General features: G+C 37.8%; 1 protein-coding gene across 1 annotated transcript in view; it reads left to right on the top strand.

Annotated features, from left to right (window-relative positions):
* PHEX (phosphate regulating endopeptidase homolog X-linked) overlaps positions 1 to 20,486 on the top strand; it is a 200,880-nt gene extending 180,394 nt beyond the window's left edge. Inside the window, exons 18-22 of the mRNA XM_036305892.1 lie at positions 2,045 to 2,175; positions 7,609 to 7,674; positions 8,679 to 8,783; positions 14,738 to 14,814; positions 17,064 to 20,486. Of these exons, the coding sequence (XP_036161785.1) occupies positions 2,045 to 2,175; positions 7,609 to 7,674; positions 8,679 to 8,783; positions 14,738 to 14,814; positions 17,064 to 17,166 (482 nt within the window). The 3' untranslated portion in view covers positions 17,167 to 20,486. The remainder of the gene's footprint in view (positions 1 to 2,044; positions 2,176 to 7,608; positions 7,675 to 8,678; positions 8,784 to 14,737; positions 14,815 to 17,063) is intronic.
* Positions 20,487 to 27,399: the final 6,913 nt, after the last annotated feature.

The following is a 27,399-nucleotide window of genomic DNA, read 5'->3' as shown; positions in this document are numbered from 1 at the left end:
TATAATTGCTTGGTTAGTGGTTGGAGGACAGTGACTCCATACTCTTCCAGAGAGGGTGGTAGTGGCATCTAGCCTTATTGAAGAGCTTCAGATTATTCCAGTTAACATCTTTAATATATATATATATATATATATATATATATATATATATATATATATATATATATTTCAGAGAAGGAGAAGAAGGAGGAGGGAGAGACAGATAGACACAACAATGATGAGAGAGCATCATTAATCAACTGCCTCTTGCACAGCCCCTACTGGGGATGGAGCCTGCAACCCAGGTATGTGCCCTGACCAGGAATCGAACTGTGACCTCCTGGTTCATAGATTGATGATCAACCATTGAGCCACACCAGCCAGAGCAATAGAGCAATTAACATCTTTGGTTTGGGAACTTTCTTTTATGCCCAACAAAGAATTCTCTGCATAATTAAGTTTAAACTAGCCCTAGCCGGGTTTTCTCAGTGGTTAGAACATTGGCCTGCGGACTGAAGGGTCATGGGTTCGATTCTGATCAAAGGCACATACCTTGGTTGCAGGCTCGATGCCCCAGCGCCAGTTGGGGCACGTGTGGGAGGCAACCAAGGAATGTGTCTTTCTCACACCGATGTTTCTCTCTTTCTCTTTCCCCCTCCATCTGCTCTCTCTAAAAGAATCAATGGAAAAAGTATCCTTGGATGAGGATAAAAAAAAAAAAAAGTAAACCAATGGTAATCTTGGGTGAGTACAGAAGATAGTTCAGATACACCCAAACATTTTTGAAGGGTGTAGAGAAAGTGAAGAGTGAGCCTGTAGGAAAAAGAAAAGCATTTTCCATTATGTTTTGGAGATTTCCATTCTTGTTCCAAGTTCTCTTTTTAAAGCAACCTTCCTTGTCATAGCAGGACAGATGGGCCTTCCATCCACACTGATGGCTGTGGAATGATTCATAACAGGTTTTGTGTCTCTCAGTTCCTGACAACTTGGAGGAAACACGTTCCTATAGGGTTGAGTCAGGGGCTGTGATTGCTGGGTGTGAATGACTCATTAGGGCTGTTCCTATGGATCATTTGGAATTTCACTGGTGTTCTGACTCCTTCCACCGGCTTTCTGATTGAAGCCATTTAATTTCATAATCCAGAGAAGATTTTGGGTCATATTAGGTGATGACAAAGAATCCAAAATTAGTTAAAAATGGTGTGGGCCAGAAAAAAAAAAGGAGACCGGCTTACCTGCCACCACAATCATTACCCGAGGCTCTGTCCTGGTGATGTATCCAGTCAGTTTGCTGCTACTCCCGTGGGTCACATGAGACAGATGAGGAATTTGATGCTCGCTGGATGACATACTTCAACAAGCCAGATATTGATGCCTGGGAATTGCTTAAAGGGATGAATATGCTCGTTGGCTAAGATCTGGTTCCAGAACCCCAAATCATTGATGCTGCTTTGCGGGCACGCAGACGGTTAAATGGTTTTGCTAGAGCTGTTCGCATCCTAGAGGTTGTTAAGGACAAAGCAGGACCGCATAAGGAAATCTACCCTTATGTCATCCAGGAACTTAGACCAACTTTCAATGAACTGGGAATCTCCACTCCAGAGGAACTGGGCCTTGACAAGGTATAAACCCCATCAATAGGCTTCCCAAGCATTTACTGATATTACTACTTGAGTGTAAACAATCACCTGGAAATACTGATGATAACATATTACCTTATTTGAACAAATTTTCCTTTATTGAGTACCAAACCATGTAATGGTAACTTGAATTTTAATAAAAAGGAAATGAGTTTGAACTGAAAAAAAAAAGAATGGTGTTTCTGATGAATCTTATTGAAATGCTCTTTGTTGCTTCGAAGGAAAGAACTTCCTCACACCTCTTTCTTCTTTTTCCTCTTTTACAATGAACCTGTGACGCTGGAGAGAAGGCGGGAGCAGCTCCCAGGAGTAGTCTCTGTTGCTTGGGACTGCTTTTTCAAGACTTGTGGAAACGAGGGATAGGGAAGATGAAGAAATTAGTTTCCATAAATAATACAAATATATTTAAACTTTCCTTTTGCTAGGTAGAAAATATGATAAAAATGGAAACCTGGATCCTTGGTGGTCTCTGGACTCCGAAGAAAAGTTTAAGGAAAAAACAAAGTGCATGGTTAACCAGTATAGCAACTATTACTGGAAGAAAGCTGGCCTAAATGTGAGTATGACTGTGGTGAAGGGGACATATTGTGGATTTTTTCTCATTGGGATGTTAGCTTGCTTTAGACCATTGGTGCTCAAAGTGTGGTTCCCAGGCCAACAGCTTCATTCTCCCCTGGGACATTTAGGAATACAAACCCTTTTATTTTTCCAGTTCACTCACATTTGGGGAGGAAGACTGTGTCAAGATGTGCTGTGTTTTGGGGAGTATTTGAATTCCAAGTCTCTAGTAGTCCAAGGGATTTTAGGTGTTCACTAAAAGAAGCATGGATTTACTTTATAGCCATTGGGTTGCTACAGGGTGGCAAGGGACAATTCTAACTTTTGGTCCTGAACAAGATATCTAGTCACTCATAACTTTAAAAAAATAATTTATTGAGGTGACATTGGTTAATAAAATTAAACTGGTTTCAGGTATACAATTCTGTAATGCATCATCTGTTTATTGTATTGTGTGTTTACCACCCCAAGTGGTGAGTCTCCTTCCATTACCATTAACTCCCTCTTTACCTTCTTCTACCTCCCCTAAACTTCTCTTTGACAATCACCATACTGTTGCCTGTGTTCATGAGTCTTTCTTTTTTTTTCTTTGCTTAATCCCTTCACCCTTCTCACCCAGCCCACACCCCCACCCCTCTGACAGCTGTCAGTCTATTCTCTATGAGTCTGTTTCTGTTTTGTTTGTTAGTTCATTTTGTTCATTAGATTTCACATATAAGTGAAATCATATGGTACTTGTCTTTCTCTGACTGCTTTAATTCACTTAATATAATATTCTCCAGATCCACCCATGCTGTCACAAATGTTAAGATTTCCTTATTTTTTTTTATAGCTGCATAGTAATCCATTGTATAAATGTACCATAACTCTTTTATCCGCTCATCTATTGATGGACACTTGGGCTGCTTCCAGAATTTAGCTATTGTAAATACTGCTGCAAAGAACACAGGGATGCATATATTCTTTCAAATTAGTGTTTTGGGCTTCTTTGGATGTATTCCCAGAGTGGAATATCTGGATCATAAGGCCATTCCATTTTTAATTTTTTGAGGAAACTTCATACTGCTTTCAACAGTGGCTGCACCAATCTGCACTCCCACCAACTGTGCATGAGGGTTCTCTTTTCTCCATATCTTCTTCTACACATGTTTGTTGATAGTAGCCATTCTGACAGGTGTGAGGCGATGTCTTGTAGTTTTAATTTGCATTTCTCTGATGCCCCGCTGCTTTTCTTTATACTGAAGCAAAGTACAGCAACCTTATAAATATTCTGTCCACCTCCAGTAATGACTAGATGAAATTATGTAGTTTTTCAACGATTATTGCTCAAATATTTCCATGAAAAAATGTCCAAGGTATGCACCCACCCTAATCAGTAGTCACAATTATCAAGAGCTCAGCTAAACTATTTCTTCAGCTGGTAGACTAGCAATAGTGTCAACGAAGCTGTTGCTAAGAAAATCAATAGCCTTATTTTTTTTTCTTTTAAAAATTTTTAATTCAGCCCTGATTGGTTTGGTTCAATGGATAGAGCATCGGCCCGCTGACTGAAGGGTGGCGGGTTCGATTCCTGTCAAGGGCATGTACCCCAGTTTCAGGCTCAATCCCCGACATCAGTCCGAGTGTGCAGGAGGAAACCAATTGATATGTCTCTCTCACATTGATGTTTCTCTCTGTGTGTCTCTCTTCCTCCCTTCCACTTTCTCTAAAAATCAATGGAAGAATATCCTCGGGTGAGGATTAACAAAAAAATAATTTTAATTCAGTTTATTTAAACTGAAAACAAAACAAAAACAAGTTCACTCATTTCCCCTACCCCCACCCTCTGCCTCTAGCAACCACCACTCTGTTCTCTTTATGAATTCAGTTTCATTTTTGTTTTGTTTTTTTAGATTCCACACATAAGTGAGATCATATGGTATTTATCTTTCTCTGTCTGACTTATTTCACTCTGGCCTATTTCACATAGCATAATACCCTCTATTGTCCATCCATGTTGTCTTAAATGTCAAGATTTTATTCTTTTTTATGGCTGAGTAGTATTCCATTGTGTGTGTGTGTGTGTGTGTGTGTGTGTGTGTGTGTGTGTGTTTCACATCTTATTTATCCATGCATCTATCATCAATGGTCATTTAGATTGTTTCTACTGCAGTGAACATGGGGGTGCATATATCTTTTTGAATTAGTGTTTTCATTTTCTTTGAATACATTCCCAGAAGTGGAATGTGGAAATCTTGGATCATATGGTAATTCTATATTTAATTTTTGGGAGGAACTTTCATACCATTTTCCATAGTAGTTTCACTAATTACATTCCCACCAAAAGTGTACAGGGGTTCCTTCTTCTATACGCCTTGCCAACACTTGTTATTTCTTGTCTTTTTTTTTCCTTTTCTAGGTATTTATTCAAGAGAAAGAAAACATGTTCACAAAAAGCATTTGTACAAGAATTTTTATACAAGTTTTATTTATTTATTTATTTATTATTTACTTTATTTTCCCCCTTTATTGAATAAGATATTACAAATGTGTCCTTATCCCCCCCAATGTCCCCTCATCCCCCCAATCCTGCCCTCACCCTCACCCCCTGTTGTCCACATCCGTCACTTATGCTTATATGCATGCATACAAGTCCTTTGGTTGATCTCTCCCCCTCACCCCCCACCCTCCCCTGCTTTCTCTCCGAGTTTTGAGCATCTGATCGATGCTTCTCTGTCTCTACATCTGTTTTTGTTCATCGGTTTACGTTGTTCATTATAATCCACAAATGAGTGAGAACATGTGATATTTATCTTTCTCTGAATGACTTATTTCACTTAGCATAATGCTCTCCAGCTCCATCCATGCTGTTGCAAATGGTAGGAGTTCCTTCCTATAGTAGCTCTTCTAACAGCTGTGAGATGATATCTTATTGTGGTTTTGATTTGGATGTTTCTCATGATTAACGATGTTCAGCATTTTTTCATGTACCTATTGGCCATCTATATGTCTTCTTTGGAAAAATGTCATTTAGACCCTCTGTCCATTTTTAAAAATTGAATTGTTTGTTTTTTTGCTATTGAGTTGTATGAGTTCTCTGTTATATTTTATATATTAGTCCTTTATTTGATACATGATATACTAGTACAATTATTTTCTCCCCTTCAGTAGGTTTCCTTTTAATTTTGTTGATGGTTTCCTTTGCTGTGTAGAAGCATTTTAGTTTAATACAGTCCCACTTATTCATTTTTGCTTTTGCTTTTGGTGTCAGATAAAAAAAAGTTATTGCCAAGAGCACTGTTAAGGGGCTCACTGCCTGTTTTCTTCTAGGAGTTTTATGGTTTTTAGGTGTTCAAGTCTATCATCCCTTTTGAGTTAATTTTTGTTTGTGTTGTAAGATGATATGTAAAGCTGGAGTGGTAACTTTTTGAGACTGAAGCTGGGAAGGTCCTGGGTGATTATAGAGATCACTGTTATCTGAAGATGTGTTTAAATTCATTGGTACTGCCTGATACTTGGGTGATTGGGCTAGCATGAAAATAAAGAGTTGATAGGATCCATGGCTTGAAGGTTTAGAACAGGGTGTATTGTTTCTTGTTGCTACTATAGCAAATCACCACAAACTTAGTGACTTGAAATAAAACAACTTTATTATTATACAGTTCTGTATGTCTGACTCAGGTCTCACTAGGACTGCTTTAATTTCTAGCTGCTCTAGGGAAGAATCTGTTTCCTTGCCTTTTCTAGCTTTTACAGGCTGCCCAGATTCCTTCTTCAGCACCAGCAATGCTGGGTTGAGTCTTTTCACATTGCATCACGCTGAGACACTCACTCTCCTGACTTCCTTTTTCTCTATTTGAAAAGGACCCTTATAATTACACTAGAGGCCTGGTACATGAAAATTCATGCACTTGGGGAGGAGAGGGCTTTCCTCAGCCCAGCCTGCACCCAACTACAGTCCAGGAGCCCTCGGGGGATGTCTGACTGACTGCTTAGGGAGGCAACTGGTGGAGCTGATTGGAGGATGCTGGCCCCGCCCCCATCACCCTGCAGCCACACCGCCCACCAATCACCGTCCCCTCCCTCTGCCCGCTGGCACCTGCCTTGGCTAGCCTGGCACCACCCGCTCACCAGCCTCACCCCTGCCTACCAGTTGTTCTGCTGTTCGGTTGATTTGCATATTAGGCTTTTATTATATAGGATTAGACTTACTTGAACAATGTAGGCTAATGTCTCCATCTCAATATCCTTACCTTAATCATATTTTAAAAACCTCTTTTGTCACATCAGGCAACATTTTCACAGATTCCAGGGATTAAGACATAGGCATCTTTTAGCAGAGAACATTATTCTGCCTCCTATGCAGGGATGGGCAAACTTTCGTGAAGGACCAGTTGGTAAATAATTTAGGCTTTGTGGGCTGTAAATTCTCTGTTGCAATAACTCAACCCTGCCACAGTAGTGATAGAACAGCCACAGACAATATGTACATGAATAGGCATGGCTGTGTGCAAATAAAACTTGAATTATGGACACTGAAATTTGAACTTCACATAATTTTCACATACCCCAAAATATTATGCTTTCTTCTATTCTTCTTCCCCAAAGACTGAACAGTATAAAATCCAGTCTTACCTTGCTGTCTGTACAAACACAGCAGCAGGTTGGATTTTGGCTTGTGGGCTATATTGGTTTAGATTGTTCTTTGTCATAGCCTATAAAAGGGTTTAAGGAACAATCTTCAAAAGTTTAGAAGGATTTCTAAAGATTTTCATAAAGCTAAATCCATTCAATGTAAAGACCAGGGTGTTATTCGAAGATTAAATCCTTCCTCTATTCTAGTTAAAATATATTTTATTTCTACAAGATGATGGTTATTGAAGATGATTGTTTTCCCTCTTACTTGGCAAAAAGTTTAGAAGGATGCTTGGTTAGTTATCATGCATATTGCAAGCCTCAACCTTTGTTCCCCATGAAAACTACTCTCCTTTTAATTTTTCTTGGAAATTGTTGAAGGTGATATGGTGATGGTTGGTCTGAAACTCTTGTTACTATGTGATGGTAAATTTTTGGAAACATGAACACACTGAAAAGAATACTCACATTATGTGAGTTAATCAGAGAAAGTAATCTGTATATTGACATTTTAATTTTTCCCATTTAAATTAGAGTCAATGAGAATATTTTTTAACATTTTATTGGAGCTGGTTAAATGGGTGAGAATAAAGAGGTTGGTGGAAAAAATGTGTTGCATAATAAAATAGAAATTATTATATTCAGGAGCACCTTGCTGGGGTTAGTTTTCTATCTCAAAGTATATTATGATTACTTCTGACTTATTGAATGTAATTTTCTCTTTAAAATGTGGCACTTTTTATTGCTATCATATTTATGCCTCTTGCTGAATGATAGTTGACTGTGTAACACTCTTTTTTCTTTTTCTTCTCATTAGGTAAAAGGGAAGAGGACCCTGGGAGAAAATATTGCCGATAATGGAGGTCTGCGGGAAGCTTTTAGGGTATGTACTGCAACATTTGCTGTGATTTTTAAAATTAAGCTCTAAAACACTGTATGGGTACATCTCAATTTACAGCATAGTCATGTTCTTGAGGACTTAGATTTCTGTAAATTCTGTGAATTTCTGTAAGTAGAATTATATTGCCCCATTGACTCTATTATACTCTATTATATGAATAGAGCTACATTTCTTTTTTTTTCTTTTTAGGGTGTAAAGTTACTTCCTAAACAAAAATCTTTGTTATTAAGAATCATGTATTTAAAAGATAGTTTTCAGAAGATACATAATAATATCAAAGCATGCTACAGAAATCTCCTCGGGGCTAGGTTCATATGAGTTTTCCTTCCTTATAATTTTCTCTTAAAATATCAAACTTATATATTATGACCAGAGGCTAGTGGTTCTCATATAGTGGGCCAGGTAAGAGTCCATAATAATGCTTTCATCATCCACTGGTTTGTGGTGAAACAAGAAACATAGGGTGATATGGAAAGATTTTCATAAAGCTAAATCCATTCAATGTAAAGACCAGGGTGTTATTCGAAGATTAAATCCTTCCTCTATTCTAGTTAAAATATATTTTATTTCTACAAGATGATGGTTATTGAAGATGATTGTTTTCCCTCTTACTTGGCAAAATTTAAAATTGGCAGTATGTTGACCCCAAAATTTATTTCCATAGGCTTTGTCATTGTGCTTGATTTGTTTGTTCCCTGGTAGGAAGAGAAAGAACATTTTTTTTTTTTTTGCAGGAAGGGTAGTTATTGAACACTTTGACCCTATTGCTTTGGTATTTATTGAATGTAAGGTCTTTTTTCAGGTGAACCTGCCTCACTGTTAAGCCATACAACATTGATTTGCATTTCCAGGTTTGTTTTCTTAAAGGAAACCTTGACAAAATATATTATGTACATGGTAGAGGATATATTTAATATCTCTGCACTGGATGGGAAAAGAGAAAAGCCATCATTGCAGAAGATCATTCATTTTGCTTCTCTCACCAGGCTTATAGGAAATGGATAAATGACAAGAGGCAGGGAGTTGAGGAGCCTCTGCTACCAGGTATCACATTCACCAATAACCAGCTCTTCTTCCTGAGTTATGCTCATGTGAGTAGAACAAGGAAGGGCCATCAAAGATGAAATGTGGGTCTTTGGCTTGCTTGCTTCCTTGATCAAAAGTTTGGAACAAAAGTTTAATGGCATAAAGTTGATTTTAGCTGAAATTTTATCTTGCTTGTTTTCAGGGTAAATTTCATTTAAAAAATATTTTTATTGATTTCAGAGGGGAAAGGAGAAGGAGAGAGAAATAGAAACATCAATGATGAGAGAGCATCATTGATCGGCTGCCTCCTGCATGCCTCACAGTGGGGATTGAGCCTGCAACCTGGGCATGTGCCCTGACTGGGAATTGAACTGTGACCTCCTGGTTCATAGGTCCATACTCAACCACTGAGCCATGCCAGCCGGGAAAATTTCATTTTTTAAGTGCTCTATGAGACATAAAGTTTTAGCCGATTATACTTTAATTGGAAGCATTTTTTACATTCAGTATTATTTGGTGTTTGTTTCAGGTGTACAGCATAGTAGTTAGATAATCATATACTTTACAAAACCTTCCCCATGATATTTCCAGTATCCACCTCGACCACATATAGTTATTACAATATTATTCACTATCCTAGAGGCCCAGTGCATGAAATAGATGCACTGGTAGGGTCCCTAACGGCTGCTGGCTCCTGGCCGGGTACTCCCTCCCTTCCCCCAGCTGGCACTGCCCCCTGGCCGAACTCCCGGATGAACTCCCTGTCGAGGGGACAATTTGCATACTACACTTTTTTTAAAATTTATTTTCCCTTTATTGATTAAGATATTACAAATGTGACCTTATCCCCCCCAATGTCCTCTCATCCCCCCAATTCTGCCCTCACCCTCACCCTCTGTTGTCCACATCCATCGCTTATGCTTATATGCATGCATACAAGTCCTTTGGTTGATCTCTCCCCCGACCCCGACCCCCCCCCCCACCTTCTCTCTGACTTTTGAGCATCTGATCGATGCTTCTCTGTCTCTACATCTGTTTTTGTTCATCGGTTTATGTTGTTCATTATAATCCACAAATGAGTGAGAGCATGTGATATTTATCTTTCTCTGACTGACTTATTTCACTTAGCATAATGCTCTCCAGCTCCATCCATGCTTTGCAAATGGCAAGAGTTCCTTCCTTTTTACAGCAGCAATGTATTCCATTGTGTTGATGTACCTCAGTTTTTTAATCCATTCATCTGCTGATGGGCACTTAGGCTGTTTCCAAATCTTAGCTATTGTAAATTGTGCTGCTATGGACATAGGTATGCATATATCCTTCGGATTGGTGTTTCTGGTTTCTTGGGATATATTCCTAGAAGTGAAATCACTGGGTCAAATGGAAATTCCATTTTTAGTTTTTTGAGGAAACTCCATGCTGTTCTCCACAGTGGCTGCACCAGTCTGCATTCCCACCAGCAGTGAATGAGGGTTCTTTTTTCTCCGCATCCTCGCCAGCATTTGTCATTTGTAGATTTGTTGATGATAGCCATTCTGACAGGTGTGAGATGGTACCATACTACACTTTTATTATATAGGATTCCCTATGCTGTACTTTACATCCCTGGAACTATTTTTGGACTAGCAATTTGTACTTTCTTAATCCCTTCACCTTTTTCACCCAGTCCCCCAACTATGAGACATAATTGATTGAATCAAAATTTATTGGCTTTTTTTTTTTAAAAAATCAAGCGTTACTATCACTTGGTATTTATGTAATATAGCCTGGCTTCTCAATGTTACTATTTGATACTATTAATAACCATTTCTAGTGACTCATTCATTGGTGTTCTGAACTGTCAAATGAATATATGATGACTATTAGAGCTGAAAACAACAACAATAAAGGCAAGAATAATCATTAACTCTTTTGTGAGTTTAATGGGCTCTATGAGCAGAAATAGAAAGACGTGCACTAAATAAGGCACAATTCTGAGTTCCAGTCTTTGGCTAATAAAGCAAGTGCCAATTCTTTGCTATTAACTATTCCAGTGGTTTATGTCACAAATGTGTAGGCCTCATGTTCAAAAACTCAGAGGTACATTGTGGAAGGTTCTGACACACGGCCACAAGTGGGCAGATGTGTATCTGTATGCTCAGCATTAGACAAGAGTTTTCATCAGTACAACCTTTGGTTCCTAAGTCTTAGTATTCTCTCTCAGTAAGTTCGTGCATTCCCATGTATTCTTCGGTTAACTCTGGTTAAGTGACTCTCACCTGTCTGGGGTCTTTTATTTCTAAAAGCTGGACATGACAGCTCTCAATAAATTATCATTTACTGACCCAATATCAGCAAAAGTGTAATCATGAACAAAATGACTTTTCTTTTTAGTTTTCCCATTTCTTTTAATACCCCCCCTCCCCCGTCTTTGCATCTTCCTGCTTAGAAAATCTGGATTCTTAGGTCTTATTTGATTTATCTGTCCTTCTTTTTATAACATATGCCCCAAAAGCTAGATGTTTCATTCTTTTAACTGCTCTTCAGATTCAGCCTCTCTTTCTCCCCATTACCCTATTTTGTCATCTGTAGGCTAGGCCTTGATCTTTTCTACTCTGGATTATTCCACCAGCTTTTGGCACGTTTTCTAGACTTTGGCATCTTTCCAACACTGTCTGTCTTACATACCACTGAAATACCACTTTTATTTCACTACTGACCAGCTAAAGAACTGCAGTGGCTCCCAAGTTCTAACGAATTGAGGCCAAGCACTTTCATCTAGCTTTCTAAAAAGTTGTCCTCAGCCTTATCCAACTCTACCCACCAGCTCTTAATTCCCACAGCTCCATCAGACTCATCTTTTGCTGGGAAGGTGGCCTCACTTCCACTCCATGATGCCATGCCCATTACTGTCTCTTTGGCTTTGATTTTGATTTTCCTTCTATAATGTGACCCTCTGTCTACTCCTCCCCCTCAGATTATTGAATTTCATATTTATCCTTCAGGATCCATGTCAAGTTCCACCTCCTCCACATCATCCACACTTCCACAAGGACTCCAGTTCTCATTTTTGTAAACCTCTGATTCTCTTATACTTACCTTCATTACCATGTAGTTGAATATTTAACTGTTCTCAAAATGTTGAAGACTTCTAGTTTAACTTCATAGTTAAACTTCTGGATCCTTACATTTCTTATGTATCTCCATAGCACCCAGCAAAGATGCTGGGTATATTAAAGACACTTCATAAGTATAAGACTAACACAGTTTAATGAAAGAGACTTTGTTATAGGTCAATACTGGGTCATATATCTAAAATAAGCGCGCACACACACACACACACACACACACACACACACAGTCAGAACTTTCTAGAGCTGGGATTAGCAAACTAGGACCCAAATATGGCCTGCTATCTATTTTTATAAATGCCATTTTATTGGAAAACAGCCATGCACTTTCTTTTACGTATTGTCCATGCCTGGTTTTCTGCTACAACAGCAGAGTTGAGTAGTTGAAAGAGATCTTATGGTCAGCAAAACCTAAAATATTTACTATCTCTCCCTTTACAGAAAAAGTTTGCTGACCCCTACTCTAAAGTGCAGGGTCCATCAGTTCTTACTCAGGTTCTTACTTACTAACTTAAGGTCCATCTTAGTTACATTCTAGTTCACAGCAGCTCCTTGTAGATGAATGAAGTGAACTGATAGCAACATTACAGTCATACTTTTGAAATGTCTCCAAATAAAATTCCAAACCATATCTGATTTTTTTAAACTGAAGAGATTTTGGAAACATGGAAAACCATTTTATATCACTAATGAGAAATTTATCTAGAAGCTTTTCCTACTGAAGAGTGAGGAGATTTTAAATATTTTGCACATTGAAGTATGTCTGCTTATAGGGAGCAAAGTTATTTTCCCTCCTGAGAAGGTACTAGAAAAACAATAACAACCATAATGTGTTTTTAACATTATCCTAAATGATACAGGAAGCAAAGACAATACTATACAATAATCCTATATAATAAAAGTCTAATATGTAAATCTACCAAACGGTGGAATGACCGGTCGCTATGACACGCACTGACCACCAGGGGGCAGATGCTCAATGTAGGAGCTACCCCTGGTGGTCAGTGTGGTCCCACAGGGGGAGCACTGCTCAGCCAGAAGCCGGGCTCATGGCTGGCAAGAGCAGCGGCTATGGCAGGAGCTTCCTTAGCAGCGCTAAGGCCCCTCTGGGGATGTCCACCTGCGGAGGGAGCCTAAGCCGGCAGCAGGCAGACATCCCCTGAGGGGTTCCAGACTGCAAGAGGGAGCAGGCTGGGCTGAGTAAACTGCCCCCCCCGCTCCAGTGCACGGATGTCGTGCACCAGGCCTCTGGTGTAAGAATATAAGAAAAATGGAGTGCCAGAAACAACTTCACAATAGCTAGCTTCTGAGGAAATCAAGGAATCATATTAGAAAAAACATCTTCAAAGTTAAATTTAGAACCACAGAGACTCATGGTTTATCTTTATGAAAAGCAAAGCATCGTATAGCCTTTCCTGCTTTCTATGTCCCTATAGTTCCTGTGACCTGCCAATTTCCCCCTTCAGATCTTATCTTTCTACTTCATTCTATTCCCATTTCTACTCATTTAGTGGATATTCATTGGGAACCTTCCTGGGGCCCATACAGAAATAATCTTCTAACTAGTTTCTAATTTCCTTCTATATGCTCCTGACAGATACATCTTTCTAAAATACGATTTTATCATTTTATCATAATGGTGTTTAAGTATAGTTTAAACACTTTAGGGTATTGGTAAGAATTTCAGAAATCTGGCACCATCGCCCCTGGTCTCCCATTGCTGCCCATTAGGCACCACAGTTCAGCCACGCTGAGTGTCTTGCTTTTTTTATTTTTTCTCAAATATATCTTTGCTTCCCTTTTCTCCTCCACTTTAAATTGCCCCCCAATCATATTCATGTGTCCTAGTTCTTTTCATACTTCAAGACTATATCATGTTTCAAGACATGCTTCAAGTCAGGATTAAGTAGGTTATGGTGCAGGGACAAACTAAACAAGGGAAGTTTATTTCTTGTTCATGCTCTATGTCCAACATTGGTCACTAATGGGTCTCTGCTCATAGTTATTACTCAAGGACCTGGGTTTTAGAGTCTTTATCTTGACGTGTGCTTCCATGGTCACCACAGGAGTAGGAAAGAAATATGAGAAAATGTGCACTGGTTCTTAATGTAGCAACTTAAATTGTTCTGAAGGCTCTTAAAACTTCTGCCAGTTTTTAAAGCTTCTCTAGGAAGTGACATATATCACTTATTATATTTCATTGGTCAGAGCAAGTGATATAGCCATACCTAACTTCAAAGGAATGGAGAAGTGTTCTCCTATCCAAGGGCTGGACTAAGGTAGGGCAAGCAAAAAACTGACTTCTTATGACTATACTCAATAATGGGTGGTTGATTCATTTTATTGACTCAAATGAATATGGTTACATTTGATAAGTGCTATTCCAAGCATGATATTAATTGAATGAATACATTGATTGATTCCTGGGCATATATACCGTTCCAGGGGTCCTCAAACTACGGCCCACGGGCCACATGCAAATACAAATATTGTATTTGTTCCCGTTTTGTTTTTTACTTCAAAATAAGATATGTGCAGTGTGCATAGGTATTTGTTCATAGTTTTTTTTTTTTTAAACTATAGTCCGGCCCTCCAACAGTCTGAGGAACAGTGAACTGGCCCCCTGTTTAAAAAGTTTGAGGACCCCTGTACCATTCTCTTGATTTATAGCATTTGTCTGGAAACCTTCTTAATTTACTCAAATTTTGGAATTATTTACAATGATAAAAACTTCTACTCCGGGGATTAGAATAATAGATGTTACTACAGAGTAAGGTTTTATCTGATTTACTAAAACTTTCATCCACTGAGTCTAAAATTACTCTTCAGTGTAATTTGGAGCAGTTAAAGCAGTAGAAAATGTGTAATTGGAATGGAAACGTAATTACCAGTATGCTTTTCTCTTCTAGGTCAGGTGCAATTCCTACAGACCGGAAGCTGCCCGAGAACAAGTCCAAATTGGTGCTCACAGCCCTCCTGAGTTTAGGTAAAAGGGCAGATGGGTAACACTAGTTTTTAATGTGCATCTCCCTCCCCCGCCCTATGCAGCCATCTCAGTGCTTTACCAAATAGGTGATTTGAACCTAAGCCTGTATTGTGAATAGTGATATCTCCATTTTACAGGCAAAAATACTGGCCAAATAGAAACTAAACATGGGCCCAAAAAGTCTCTTCCTGGGCAAGGATGTGATCTTAATGGACTGTGTCTTAAAACACAGAGAGCTCTGGTTTATTTTGTGCTAGAATATCTATTTAATGCATCTAGTTCTTTATGTAGCTAACCAACAAACATAAATGAGTGGCCACTTTCTGAATAGCTCTGAACACAAAGGAGGATATATGGTCATATTAAGCTATTATAATTCATATCTAGAGTCAAAAGCTCTACATTTTGGTTTTTAGTTTGAATGTTATTTTGAAACACTTGCTTACATATGAAGGGTAAAGGATTATGAATAACAATCTTATTTAATTTTCAAAATGTATAAAATATTAAGTAAAAATAAAATTAAAGTTAATATTACTTAGCCTGTGCTGGATGTCTAGCATGGCTTGAGGGAACTCTAGTAGGGGACAAGAACTATAATGGGAAATATAGGAAAACTTAACAATATTTATTCATTCTTTGCTTAGAACATATTATATCTGTATATTTTTATATTTAATGTTTAAATGAGTCCATTAGCATATTGCAAGAAAGTCATCTAAACTTTCTCCTATATTTTAAAATGTTATTCCTAAAACCTTGCCTTAAACATGCTTCAGAAATTGACTATAAATTACCCAATAGCATAAAATCTAATCACTGTGTTAGAAATTCTCCCCCACTAGCCTAAACTGTCAAGAATGCTGACAGTCTCTAATGGACTAAAATGTGTGCCCTCTGACAAATTAATTACTCAACAGATAAGTTCTTAGAAACGAATTTCCTTTTACTAACTAGTTGCCTGTAATGTCGGATTTTAGCTGATAATTTTGCAGAGCATACTTACTAATTATCAACTAAATTCTATCTTTAACACTTACCCAGGATGAATCACACCATGAAATATACATCCCTACCTACACATCTCAGCTAAAACACAGGAGATTATGGGGATGTTTTTTGGATATTGGCCATTGTATTCATTCAGATGCTCATAGGTAAAGAAATCATTAGCGAAGAAATAGTCAGTGACTGAGAATGCTGAATCTCCAAGTCAGTTGAGTAAGAAATAAATGGAGAGGGAGTTTTTTGCTGGCTTATTATTGTTGTTTGCAATAACTATATATTTTTGAATACAGCAGAAATCACACAATGGAAATACTACTTCCACAAGGCAGTTACAACCAGAGTGCTAAGTAGGAATCTTCAGCCTTTACTGCAGTTGGGGTAACTTGCAAGAACCCCAGATTTTGAAGTTAATGCCAGTAAAGCATTACTCACCAATAACTACTAGACACCATTCATTGGTGTGTTGTTACATGAACCAGATTCTAGATACATATGAGCCTTCAAACATAATAGGAATTTAGAGAAAGTGTTTGTGTAGAATGAATGGGTTATTTAAAGATAGTTATAGCAGCAACATGATTGAATCTTACAGACATAAATATTGAATAAAAGAAGTAAGTGACAAAAGAGTGCCTACTGTGTGGTTCCATTCATATGAAGTTCAAAAACAGGTAAAACTAATCTATGGCTATAGAAGTCAGACTAGTCGCTTTCCTTGGAGGTACTATTGGTAGGGCACACTAGGGAGCCATCTAGGTGCTAGAAATATCTCATGTCTTGATCTGAGTGATAGTAACATGGGTATGTTATACACATGAAAAACCAACAACTATCAGCTTTACATTTAAGACATGCACTTTATATCAGTCATACCTTCCCCCAAAATATAAAGAAATAGAGAAGCTAAGCATTGGTAAATTCTATAGTTTATAGGCATTTATAAAGTTTTAGGATTATGCAATCTTATACTCATATTGGAACTGTAAATCCTACAGTTCATAGGAAATTGAAAATATTTGGAAGATGGATAGAATTGTTTGCCTGGCATTGAGGAGGTGCTGGTTCTAGTCTCAGCTCTGTTAAATTGTTTTTGGAAGTTTATTTAAACATTTGGGGTTTCAGTTATCTGTCCTAAACAGAGATTAAATTACTGCAACATCCCTTCTACCAATATGCTGCTACACTTTTATCCAGAACCTGTTGATATATAAGAATTAAATGGCATTAAATATCTTTTTTAGGGTCAATGGTGCAATTAGCAACTTTGAAGAATTCCAGAAAGCTTTTAACTGTCCATCCAATTCCACGATGAACAGAGGCACGGACTCCTGCCGACTCTGGTAGCTGGACTGCTGGTGTATGCCATCCTGAAAGAGTTGTACAGCACCAGTAGAGGCTGCACTGAGCATGCACCGCCTACTGCGTTAGGCCTATATTCCCCTGAGGACCTTTATTTTTAATGCATCTTCATTATTTGGGTATTGCTTGGATCTAAACAGTATCTTTTCAAAGTTGTAAGGCTTAAAAAACTGGAATACAAGAAGTGAACCAAGCATGTTTCTTTAAAAATACCAAACCAACAAAAATCTCTAGGATACTTACTTTTGTTAAAACGCTATCTGCTGAACTATTGCAATTGTCCATTTTAATGTGTCAGCCACAGCTAAGTGGTATATAACATTTTAATCTCCAGCTTTGCAGGGGCCTAAATAGAATGTATCCAGAAAAAAATTCTGTCTTTTAAACTTTTAACCCTAAATGAAGAGGACATGTTCCTGGATATCTGGGAGGTTTTCCTGCTCTGTGAAATGCGTTACTAGATTTTATGTATTGTCATTACCCAGCATTTATTAAATCTTAGGTAGTTATATTAGAAATATGTTACATCTTCATTTTGTAATTGTTGATGACATTCTACACTTTAGCTTTGGAATATATTGGGATGAAAATGGCCTCACAGCTTGTATCTGATGTAGCCGATTGCCCTGTTCAAGTCAGCATGAACAGGCTGGGAGAAAGGCTACTTGGTAAAGGACTTGAGTTATCAAATAGGAAAAAAGGATACATTTTTAAGTCCCAGAAGAAGTCAAAACTCTTACTCATGTAACAGCAGGGACACTAGGAGATGAAATCTCCAAAATTTGATGTAGTCTGCTCAAACCTCAGTGATTATGTCTGTCTGCCAGACACTTTTCTTTAGTCCAATTGCTGTTTGTCTTCTTATCCTCCTATATGTGCATTCTCCTGTTTCTAAAACTAGTAGTCACCGAATAAATGCTGTTTGAATTTCCCATTAGGAACAGATAGCTTTCATCCCATTTTAGTACAAAGGGCCAAACACTACATTGAGAAGGGCACAAAGTACCCTTCTGTTTGGGCTCAATTAATGTTAGCTCTTACTTAAAAAGCCTTTTTGAAAAATTTCTTGATTGAAGTCATTTTCTAATCTATTGATTAAATGTAAAAGTCTTTGCATAGTTCAAATAAACATAATTTTTATGCTTCAAGTCTTCTTCTAAAGAGTCTGTAAGGAAGAGCCGTACTGTTTTGAGCTTCAGAGCTTTATCCTTTCAAGTGAACTCATATATCTTTTATCAGTGTGTGTATGTGTGTGTGTGCGTGTGTGTGTGTGTGTGTACATGTGTGTGTGCATGCACACACGCACAGGATAAAATTGTAATGGCCTTTAAATGGTTACTTGGCATTTATGGTTTCTTAAAATAGCCATCCCTCCATTGACATTATTCACTGTACATGTGATTCTGGATTAAGTGGGCCAATGAGAAAATCTCTAAAGCAAAATGACAAATTCAGACCAACTATAGGAGGCCATTTTGCATCCCTGTGATTTGTCATCCTTTTAAAATATATATATGTGTGTGTGTGGCATGTCCTTTTGTAACCATGGGAACTTCAAAGGGAGAAAAATACAGCGGCACCATCATGAGGAAAAGAATTATATTGTGTTAGTCAGAGGAGAGTGATTTTCCCCTTGACTTCTTCCTCTCTGAATGGATAAACTTCTGAAGGGCAGCTACCTTTCCTCCTCTTAACTATGGCTTACTATGCCATTAGTTTGTAATTTTAAAAACAAGCACTCGTAGGTTAGGGGTGATGGAAACATATGTCCCTTTTCTCTGGAGGAGTCATTCTGCTGTGTTTTAGACATAACAAGATACTCCTTGTTTTATTCCTGTTCTTGGACATTTAAAATCAGCTGAGGTTTGTTATGCTTTTAGGAAAAGCATTTTCCTTCTACATTTGTCTTTTTAAACTCCAAATAAACACATTACTGCAAATCAGAGAACGTGTTTGATAAAAGCATAGAATTATGACTTTGAAAATGGGAATTGTTCAGTCACTTATTGGTTTAGAAAAACTGATTGGTGATCACTTGGGAGCCTCACAGTTTCTAAATGATGAGCCTGCCTTGTTCTCGTTAACTCTATTTGAAATAACTCAATTACACTGAAATTTTAGAAAGGATGGCCATTATTAAAATAAAATGAAACCAAAGCATTAGTACCAAATCATCACTACTAGCTAGAACAATGTACTAGTTGGATTGTATTTCCAAATACATGCCCGTGTTTAAGTTTTCAGATTACACTCTTGTTGTCCCTTCTCTTCAATACAGATTGCTAAAAGAAGCAGACAGTGGTTAAGGGGTGGATGGTAAAATGCAATTGGAAGGGAAGGAAACAAGTAGAGAGAAGCTGGCCTAAGAATGTGATTCTGAGGAGAAGGCAGTATTTTGGCAATCTTCTCTAAGCACATCCACTGAAGGAGAGCCATAAAGTTTTACAAAAATAATTATGGTAAATTAAAAGGAAATTAGATATTGGATCTCAGACTAGGACTGCCATAGCACACTTCTCTGATTCATATACCAGATGTTCTGCCAGTGAACTATTTCTGGGCATTGGAAGGAGTTATAGTTTTTTTTTATTTGTTTGTTTGTTTTTTGTTTTGTGTGTGTGTGAAAATCTGGATTAGTCAAGGATTTCATGTATATAAAATGGTATTGTTTGGGCTTATCACCATTGCCCAAAGTTTCTTGAGCTTTTCACCAACCACACAGCATTGGCCTCCTATTTCCATTTTTTCCTTTTATGAGATGGATTTGGACATGATTAATGCAAGCTCAGGATTCATAAGTTATCCTGAAGTTTATTCAGTGCCTTTCCTCAATGGAGCTTAAAGCATAGCACATAAATTTTTATCTGATTTAGCCCTGGAGCATTGCTAAGAAGCAAGTAGGAGCTATGGCTTGCCATACAGGTTGTGCTCGTGCCAGAGAAGTGGAAAGGTTTGAAATCACTTGTCAAGTATTCCAGAGTCAGAAAAGGCAGAGCTTCCGTGTTTTGGCTGCTGACCTTGGCATTAGCCTTCATCCCTTCGATTACCCATCTCTAAATACATTTATTTTATCAATATTTCTATAATCTCAGCATTTGATAGGCTTGATATTTTTAGCACAATGTCTCAGTCCTATATTAAATTATAGAAGGATATATGATTATCTCATGCAGTAACATTCTCATCGCCAGTGACAGGGCCCTACTGGTTTAAAGAAAGATGTTCTTGGATTATGCATTTTATATCTAAATGGTCATTGTATTTTCTTCCCCTGCTTGTGAAACAATGTGAACAATCATTTTAAGGACAATAAAAAGTTGAAAAATGTCTGTTTCAAACCTCTTATTTTAAAGAATATTAAAATATATTACATCTCTTAGCGTATTTAGTTCTGTTTTAGACAATAATATTTGCCCATAAAGTACACAAATCACTGTACTAAACTAGGTTTCTTGGCTTAGGAAAGTGGGCTTTGAATGCAGTAAGTTTATCCACAGGCAATGAGAGATTTGCGAGGTCATCATTGCATTTTCTTCCAGGACATAAGTCAACACATGTGGCTTATTGCTTATGCAATAATATTCCTATTGAGGAAAAAAAAGGCTTCTGAGCAAGTTATCAACCACCACAGGGAAAAGCCCTTTTACTGGGCACCCTAGGCTTACCTTCTGTGTGCTGTCTTTTATACATAGCTGTGGCTCTCTAGGGCGGCTGCCTTCAGGCTACTGGAGTCTCTTTGCCCCATGCAACTTTCAGAGAACTGTAAGTACTGGAAAGTTTCTGTCCCCTGGCGACCTCTGGACAATGACTCAGTGGTGCAGGACAACAAAAGCTTGACTGCCTTACCTGAGTCCAGACAAATCCAGAGGCATACCATTGCATTCATACTAACTTCTCTGGTGAATTTTGGTGTTTAGCTGTCAGTGCGAGTATAGAAAATGAAAATAAGATACTCCTTGTGATCTGACACTACTGTGTTTTAATAAACACACCAAAGTGAACCAGGAAATGAGCATCACAAAAGCATTACCATAATTTGTGATCAGTGAAAGAAAACCTAATCTATAATTTTGATTATTTCTAAATGGGTTTGATACATGTCTCATTTGAATGTGTATTTTGTTAATTGCCTCAATTAAATAAAATAATCCCTGTTGATTATTTATTTAATATTTATTGTTGAAAGTCTTGCATATGTCTACTTTTTTCCCCATTGACCTCTCCCAGTCCGCCTTCACCCCCCAACCCTGTTGATTATTTTAAAGATCTTTCTGGCATGAATATGTTCTAAGATCTGGGAAAGTATGCAATGGTTTGTAGTAGCTGTGCAACAACATCCATGTATAGGAGCTAGCCCTCAGATGGGATGCAGACTTGGTGGGTAGTAAGTAACTGAGTATGGCCTGTTAATGCCCTTCTTGGAGAGTTTGTGAACTGACCTTTGAAATAACAATTTTTGTGTATAGGGTAGTGGCAGAAGGAAAGATGCATAAAAATGTCAGTTGATGAGTGACCTCTGAGGCATGGACAGGAAGAAGAGACTTTGGGGGAATGAGGGCAGGAGTCTAGAATATCTTGCTATGGTTTATCTGATAGATTATATAGACCAGGGGTGGGGAACCTTTTTTCTACCAGGTGACATTTAGATACTTACAACACCATTTGCGGGCCATGCAGACTTAACTTAAAAATTAGCCTGCTATATTTGGTCAATCATTTAATTAACTCACCACTAATGCCTTGGCAGGGCCAGACCAAATGATTTCATAGGCCTTATACAGCCTGCAGCCTGGACGTTACCCACCCTGATAGAGAACTAGAGGTATTAATTCTGCTTTGATTTATATGTATGATAAAAATTTGAAGGAAGCTAATATTTCCAATTAGGTTTTAGGTACGTATTTGCATGTTCCTCAAGTTCAGCTGCTTGCTTTATTAAGATCACACTAGCTGTTAAAGCAGATCATCTCAATGTCTTAATCCAATTGAAGTTTAGTTCTTGTTTTCATTACATACACAGTAGATATTAATGATCAGTGTGCTTCTCTCTTCTAGTTGGTGATTTAGGGACCCATTTTCCTTTCATATTGCGATTTCACCATTCTTGACATGATTCAATGCATGCTCACCTTCAAGAAGCTGGTGGAGGAGAAGAGGCCATGGGAAATACTGAGTAGAAGATTTGGTAGAGGCCTAGAAGTTATCTACATCACTTCTGCTCATATTCCATTGGCTAGAACTTAGTCATGTGGCCAAACCTACCACAGGGGAGGTTAGGATATATAGTCTAGATGTGTGCCCCAAAACAAGAGGAAATGGGTTTGGCTATCAGCTAGCAATCCCAGCTGTACCCTCAAAAGTGAAATATGAAGCAGTAACTTTTTGAGCTCTTAAGGATTTAGGAAATTGCTTTTGAGCACAGCACAATAAAAATGTAAAATGCAATTGGTAGCTTGCAGTTCATTCTGTAGGAGTCTTTTTAATTAACAGCTTAATTGGACAAATTAATCCCCTTTAGGATTGGAGATATGAAAATGAAAATAAGATACTCCCTGTGATCTGACAGTACCGTGTTTTAATAAACACACAAAAGTGAGCCAGGAAATGAGCACCACAAAAGCATTACCATAGTTTGTGATCAGTGAAAGAAAACTTGATCTATAATTTTTAATTATTTCTAAATGGTTTAGATACATATCTCATTTGAATGTGTATTTTGTTTGGTTAATTGTCTCAATTAGGACGATAACTGAATAGAAGGTTCTGTAGCTATGCCACGGGTTTACAATATGTTCTAAATTTTTAAAATATACTCCATTGAGACAGTAAATAAAATATCCTAGGAAATAAATTTTTATGCTATGTCTTTTAGTATCTTTAGAGATTTTATGTGACATTTATTTTTACTTCATTATGAGATGAGAAATTCTACTCATCATGTCTTGTTTTATATTTTCTCTACTTGAAAGACAAATTGCGGCTCAGAATCCGAGAAATGAAGATAAGTGTCCATGTCCAAGCCACCAAAGTACTGTTTGAAGTAATTCTGGCTTGAGACTCCACTTTACAGAGAAAGAAGAACTAAGTGAGTAATTAAAATCACCAGTTTGTAAAGTATACCTGAATCATTGATTATCATTTATGCTGCCAGTTGGGCTACAATGTCTGCAGATGTCCTAGGCCAGTGGTCGGCAAACTGCAGCTTGCGAGCCACATGCGGCTCTTTGGCCCCTTGAGTATGGCTCTTCCACAAAATACCAGGTGCGGGCGTGCATGTACAGTGCGATTGAAACTTCGTGGCCCATGCGCAGAAGTCAGTATTTTGTGGAAGAGCCACACTCAAGGGGCCAAAGAGCCGCATGTGGCTTGCGAACCGCAGTTTGCCGACCACTGTCCTAGGCGAAAAGAGAAGTGTTTACCATTTAGAAGTATACTCTGTCAACTTCCAAACTGACTTAGAAGTCAGCAGAATCAGTTCCCTGGTATCAATCACACAATCCTCACCTCCAGTGACATTTGACGAAGAAAAAAACACAGCCCAGAGCACATTTTTTCCAAAATCGTCCAGGTTTTTAGTTGGCATTTGTAAGTTTTTCCCCCCTAATAATGATCACGATAAAAAGGGCTCTCAGTTCTGGATACCCACCATGTCCTTGGCACTCTGCTAGTGTCTAGCATGCATTATAGCTTAAGCTTCACAACAGTCTTGCAACTACTAACTGTGTCTTCACTTCACAGGTGAGGAATGCTTGCATGGTTTGCCAAGACCACATCAGTTATTGGAGGAGCTAGTAATAAAGTTGATTTTGTCTGACTTCAAAGCTCTTTTGAGCACATGGGACAATATTCACAAACCTGATATTGACCTTGAACTTATTAGGATTTCAGGTTATGTTCCATAGACAGGAATCAGATTACAGGTATTTGTACTTGATGGTAGTTCCATATTGAGTCTTTCAGAAAGCGCCCCAGAACCTGTTCTTCACTGATGATGCTAGCCTCCATTTAGTGAGCATGTACCATGTGCCTGCCAGACATGCACTAAATGCTATATTTAATTTAATTATTACAACAGCTCCGATATCCTGTTATCATTCCCATTTTATAAGTAAGGCAACCGAAGCTTAGAGGGGTCATTGGCTTGCCCATGATTATTTTGCTAGCAAACAGCAGGGCCAGGTTTGAATCTAGTTTTATCCACGCACTCCAAGAGGCAAACGTATAGTTGTGGTGACCCTAAGTCCTGAATTTCTGGGCTGAAATAACTCTCCAGTTCAGTTGATTTACCTGTGTTCAGCCTTATGATTGCCTGTGCTCTCTGTGTGGTCTTGTGAAACCAGAATGTCTCCAGGTCATCTTCTCCACAGAATAAAACCTTTGCTATCTTGCCTGTAGGGAGCTGAGGGCCTGTAAGTTCAGTTACAGACTTTTCAGTAGTCACCCTGTGTTTAACCCTATCATGTATACTGACATTCACTGTTACTTAGAGCTTCCAAAGCCTGAGGCCTTCTGGTATTCTACAGGGTACTTCAGCTTGCTTCTAGTAGGGGTCTTTTCTTTTTGCCCGTGTGAGCTTATGTCTTTAAAAATATTTTTAGTATCTTTTTTTGTTAGAAGGAGAATAGATTGATATCCGAGTAACTGGAAGCCTACATTTTGTTTTCTAATGGGAAAATATAATAAACATTTGTTTTGAAAGAAGTGCTATAGATATAGTTCTGTACTGAATTATTGTCGGTACCCAGCAATATCCGTAAGTAAAGAGTCTAAAGCTTTAAACTGCTGAATATTGGGACACTTTATTTTACACAGAATCCAGTCTTATTTTTTCTTAGCTATTTTAATAAAACAAGCAAGAGTAAACATTTGGTATTATCCATTTCTCCTAAAGACATATAATTTAGTCTTTGGAGAATACATTTAAGATGAAAGGAATGTACTAGTATCTCTGCCCACCTTCCAAAGTGGCCTAGGAATACATCTGGGAGAATGCTAGAGTGGATTTGTCACAGATGCTCTGAGGAAATTTTTGCTTTTCTACAAGGGCCAAGTTCCGTCCTTGGAGATTCACATTTCAACCCTCATTTGCACACATATGCAGGCTCCTGCGCAGATTGAATTTGAGTTAATGCACATAGCTTGTTGGGAAGAAATCAATCAAAAGCCTTTTTAAGCTTAAAAGGTTCTTTAGGAACTGAAAGCTCAGTGCCTCAATTTTATTGAGAACATTGAATAAAAACCATTTTAAAGCCTCCAGCATATTAAAACTACTCTACAAATGCTAGTAATGATGAAGGTACTCCCTCACCAGGTTCGGGTGTTATCTATGAAGTAATATTTATTACAGAATAAGAAAAAAGTAAATTGTCGTTTAACATGTGCCTGTAACACATGAGGCAGATTGCTAGCAGTCATATTGCATTTTGATTAATCCAGGAGTTTGGTGACTTTAACCTCAAACTTCATAAACAATTCATAATAATAGCATTATCATTCATGTTTCAAAACACTTCAGTGATCTTTCCATTATATTTACAATAAAATTACAACTTACCCTAACCTGCAGGTCCTCCATTGTCATGTATTCATTACTTCTTGCTAGTTACACTGGTATTGTTTTTTTTTCTTTTATATTTGTTTCACATGTACAGCATAGAGATTAGACAGTTATATAAATTACAAGGTGATCCCCCTGATAATTGTAGTAACTACCTGGCACCATATATTGTTATTACAATATTACTGACTACATTCCTTGTATTTTTATATCCCCACAACTATTTTGTAAATTCTTACTCCCTTCACCTTTTTCACCCATCCCTCCCACCACCACTTCCATCTGGCAGCCCTCAGTTTGTTCAGGGTATTTTACACTGGTATTCTTTATGTTTCTCAGATTTACTAAGCTTTTTCCTAGCCTCTCAGTCTCAGGACTTTTACTGCTTTGCCTGAAATGGTCTTTGCATGGTTTTCATATAACCCTATCGAAATTAGGACCATCCACTTTCTTAGTCTATCATCTCACCTAGCTTACATCTTCCTAGATCTAACCAGTTGCCAGTTCTTTTTTTTCTTGTCTTCTCTCTTTCTTGGCCCTTGTTGATAAGTAAAAATTTCCTCAGAGCATCTGTGACAAATCCACTCTAGCATTCTCCTAGATATATTCCTAGGCAACTTTGGAAGGTGGACAGAGATATATTCCTTTCATCTTAAATGTATTCCCCAAAGACTGTTATATGCCTTTAGGAGAAGTGGAAAATACCAAAGGTTCATGCATGTTTGCTTTATTATAATAGCTAAGAAAAGATAAGATTGGATTCTGCGTAAAGTAAAAACTCCCAATATTGAGGTAGGAGCATCCCTAGGACTTTGAGGGACAGCAAGGAGGCTAGTGTAGCTGGATGCCATCAGAATGAAAACTGGCATTCAGATTGTTGATGGTCATGTAGACCATTGTAAGAGCTCTTATTTTCAGTCTGTGTGAGATGGAAACCATTAGAGACTTTTGAGCAGAAAAGTGAAAAGATCCGACTCATGATTTCCAGGATGATTCTGGTTGTGTTAAGCCTGTGGATGAACCAGAGAAGAAACAAGAAGATGAATTAGGGGGCTGTTGCCATCACCCAGGTGAGAGATGGCTGTGTCCAGGAATGTAGCAGGGGAGATAATAAATGAACAATAACAAATTTTAAGAAAAAAACACAAAACTCCTATATAATCCCACTACTTTAAATTTCCAATTACTTCCATTGTATTTGTCTTTTCCATGTTGCTCTCTGGATCCAGGCATAATTATATGGTATAATTTTAGTCAGAGCATAATATAATTTTGCATTATTTTTTTTCATTCATTACTGGCATGCACCCATGGTTCTTTATAATAATCCATTTAAATGGCAGAATAATCTTTGGAAGATTTATTCAATCATTTTTTATTGTTAGAAATTGATTAGTGAATTCATTTTTAACTATTGTAAATAACACAGAGATAGATAACTTAATGTGTACATTTTCCCTTTCCTCTTGATTGTTTTCTTAGAATAAATATCAAAGGGTGAATTTATTTGATCAGAGGGGAATGATGTATGTGCTTTTGTGGCTTTTGAAATATAGTAACAAATTGCTTTCTAACAAAGTTGTATGTATGAGGATTCGAAAATTGTTTTATAACACAACCAGAACAGAAGAGGTCCTTGCCCATAAAAAAGTTATAGTTTA

This window comes from Myotis myotis, unplaced genomic scaffold (genome assembly GCF_014108235.1).
Source record: "Myotis myotis isolate mMyoMyo1 unplaced genomic scaffold, mMyoMyo1.p scaffold_m19_p_4, whole genome shotgun sequence".
In the NCBI taxonomy this organism is placed as follows: domain Eukaryota; kingdom Metazoa; phylum Chordata; class Mammalia; order Chiroptera; family Vespertilionidae; genus Myotis; species Myotis myotis.
This window is presented reverse-complemented; position numbering and strand designations above follow the sequence as displayed.